General features: G+C 49.7%; 1 protein-coding gene across 1 annotated transcript; it reads left to right on the forward strand.

Moving 5' to 3' along the window:
• Positions 1–679: 679 nt before the first annotated feature.
• LOC136521224 (protein CYTOKININ-RESPONSIVE GATA TRANSCRIPTION FACTOR 1-like) lies at positions 680–2,929 on the forward strand. The gene is made up of 3 exons (XM_066514931.1): positions 680–1,239; positions 1,352–1,726; positions 1,887–2,929. Exons 1-3 carry the CDS (start codon positions 991–993, stop codon positions 2,406–2,408), a joined length of 1,146 nt encoding a protein of 381 aa, XP_066371028.1. The 5' UTR covers positions 680–990; the 3' UTR covers positions 2,409–2,929.
• Positions 2,930–3,550: the final 621 nt, after the last annotated feature.

Raw genomic sequence — 3,550 nt, forward strand, 5'->3', positions numbered from 1 at the left:
AATTTAGTTCAAGTTTCACTCCAATCCGCTCCAAAACACATGTGGATTGATGTCAATTTGACTACATCCCAGCAAGGCCTCAGATGAGAGCACATATATATATGATTAGGTCCAAATCCAAACCTTGGGATCTGAAGTGTAAGCATATAATTAATTTAATTTCCCAATCAATATGATGGTATTGGGTATGATCATGAGATCGATCATGAGATATGATTAGGTCCAAATCCAAACCTTGGGATCTGAAGTGTAAGCAAGCACTAATTAAATCTAGCTAGACAATAATGTTCTCTGCAACTGACGAGTACAAACCATTTGTGTTACAGAGAGTCCCTTGTTTTTGCCCTAATTAAGCCGAGAGCATGGCACAGTTGCAGGCGATGATTGAGTGCCAGTGACAAACGTACGGGTGATATGCAAGCGAAGCCGCCGAAGCGCCTCCCTCCCTTGGATTGGACCTCCTCGATCACACATCTTCTCCTGGCCGATCGGACCGCCTAGGAATAACGTGTGTTGCACTGCAGCCGACGTGTTTTACTGTTCCCCTCCGATCTATAGCTCATCTATCTCTTTGCACTGCACCCTCGGTCCCTCCACATCTCTCTCTCTCTCTCTCTCTCTCTCTCTCTCTCTCTCTCTCTCTCTCGTGCGTGTGTCTGTGAAAGGGATCACACACGAATGATCTACACAGCCTAGGCACCTCCCTCCTTGTCCCTTTATAAAAGGGACATGCCTCCCCCTTTCGTTCATGATCGCTAGTTCGCTTGCCTTTTGATCCCTCGCTCCAACAAATTGCCATTATTCTGACATACACACAGCACCAGCCGCCGCCGCGGCTGCTGTTTTCCTCCTCCTCTCTCCATATCTTTCATCTGATCTTCACTCATCATCACCTAGCTATATATACGAGATCCTGCTAGGTCGTCCATAGCTCTATCCAGATCTCGAGCGCAAGCAAATTCCTCTCATCAGTCCCTAGCTAGCTCCCATATGTCTGCCATCTACATGAGCCAGCTCTCCACTGCCCTCCCTCTCATGGAGGGAGATCATCACCAAGATCATCATCATCACCACCACCAAGGCCACTTCCAAGCCTTCACGCTGCCAAAGGATCCCCCAATCCTTTTTCCCTTTGTGATCAGCAATAGTAGCGCCAGCGAAAGCAGTCTGAGCTATGGATCAGCAGACCATCACTTGTTGAGGCAGCATCGTCATCAAGCTATGCTCGAGCCCCAACATGTACGTGTTACTTAACTGTACAATAGTATGTGTTCAATTTCCCAATCATATCTTCACAGATTTAATTTCGTCACTCATGCTGCCCTTTTATAATTTCTGTTATATATATCAGATGATTGGTGGATCATCAGCTGCGAGTAGTGTCTTCACGACGCCGTTCCCGACTATGGAGAGCATCCGTGACGACATGATCGAGCCTGCCTCGTACGATCCATACGATATGGGGAAGCTGCACCAGGTGGTCGGTGGCGGGTCGATGGATGCTTGCAGCTGGACGCCGCCGGCGGCCAAGATGAGGATCACGAGGAAGGCCACTGCCGATCCCAGTGGTGCTGCGGGGAAGAAGCCGAGGAGAAGGGCGCATCAGGCAGGGTACGACGCCGACATGAACATGAGCGGCCAACCAAATTTGGGTGTTATTAGGGTGTGCTCCGACTGCAACACCACCAAGACGCCCTTGTGGAGGAGTGGTCCTTGCGGCCCCAAGGTATCTTTGTTTGTTGCCTCTTGCAATCCAACTCGTACTACGTGATGTCGTGGTCCTTGCACCATGTATCAGTACGATTAATTAGAGAGAAGAGATGCATGCTGCATATATAATTATATTATTGCAAGCCAATGACTGTATCTTGTTTTTCATGGCGCAGTCGCTCTGCAACGCGTGCGGTATCAGGCAGCGGAAGGCGCGGCGGGCGATGATGGCCGCCGCCTCCGGCTCGGGGCCAGCAATGCCCACCGACAGCGGCAAGGCCTCGCCCAGCAACGCCGCCGCGGCCGCGGCAGCACACCCCAAGGTGAACAAGGAGAAGAGAGTGGACGTGGACCGGTCGCTGCCGTTCAAGAAACGGTGCAAGGTGGTCCAGGTCCAGCAGGATCATCACGCTGCGGCCGTCGCAGCTCCTGCCGCTGCCACTGACAGGGCGGCTGTCGTCGTGCAGGCCGCCGCAGCCGAGGTTGGTGACGACGACGCCTGTCCGAGCAGGGACCTGCTTGTCGACGACATTGGCGGGCTCATCAGCTGGAGCAGGAGTCCAGCGGCTCCCGCATCTGCAGCTGCTGCCTCCTACAGCTTATTCCGGGCGTCGCCGGCGTTGCCGGTGCAGCAGGACGAGATCACGGACGCTGCCATGTTGCTGATGACGCTGTCCTGCGGTCTTGTCCGGAGTTGATCGACGATCGATCTACCTCTACAAAGGCCCCAGCAGCGTGGCTTTTTGCAGCTAGCTACCTAGCTAGTGCCTTTGACTGTTAGCGTTACTGTTAGTGTGTTACTGTTAGTGGTGTTACCATCGCCGCCTACCGTACGACCTGTAGTGTTTTTTATTTGGCTTCTTGTTCTTGTTGCCAGTGTAACCCGTGTCACTGTTCAAGTCATGTGATTCGTTTGATGAGAGAGAGAAGAGATCTAGTTGAGATGATATATTGGAGCGAGAAGATCACGAGTGGAAGTGATGAGGCAAAATCGTGATTATCATCTCTAGCTACAATAGCCAGGACGGCGATATAATTGCATGTAGTGTGAGACCGTGAGGTGTTTCAGTTTTGAGCGCACTAGTGCCCCCCCCCCCCCCCCCCTCCCCCTCCCCCTCCCCCCCTATAATCTGGTCAATGGCTGCTATTGTTATTTATTCTTCGTCTTGGTTGAGTTTCTTGTAAGGGAGTTAAAAGTAATGGCAATCTGAAGACATATCGATGCAAAGCGTGCTTGTGTTCATCGCGACTCGTTCATGACTTTTGCTTTGGTTCTGTCAGTATGGTCTGCTTTGAGCTGCAGTATATAAAGTTTTTGTCAGCTTGTCTGGTGGTCTCCATTTCACTGGTTTTCATGCAACATTCTCCTAATCTCCTTTATCATATGCCATCTTGTCAGGACTCAGGTCAAGATCCTGATGGAATCTGGAAGTGGAGTAGAGTTTAGGGGAGAATTAGCACGAACAGGATAGGTTCAGAGAGAAACGCCGAGAGAGATTCAGCGTTTCTATTTTTCTTTAGCTGGAGAGACTTCGCCTAATCCCTGTATCTTCTGGAATTGTAATCACCTCGCTGTCCTCTCTATAATATCTCCAATTTGCAATTCATGGAGAACGGCCTCGTTTCCACTTGAGGACTCCAATCTCTCTGTGGCATTTGAAATTGTAGCTTCAGATGAATCGGTTGGTGTTAGCAAATTCAAAGTTTGTTTGCCATATCAAGACTAATTGAATTCAATTGGTCAATTTATTGAGCTTTAGGAAATCTCAATCGCCCTTTATTAATGACCGATTGGATCACTTGACGAAACATATTGCAATTAGAAATATTATGATCAAAT

The sequence above is a fragment of the Miscanthus floridulus genome, chromosome 18, assembly GCF_019320115.1.
Source record: "Miscanthus floridulus cultivar M001 chromosome 18, ASM1932011v1, whole genome shotgun sequence".
Classification (NCBI taxonomy): domain Eukaryota; kingdom Viridiplantae; phylum Streptophyta; class Magnoliopsida; order Poales; family Poaceae; genus Miscanthus; species Miscanthus floridulus.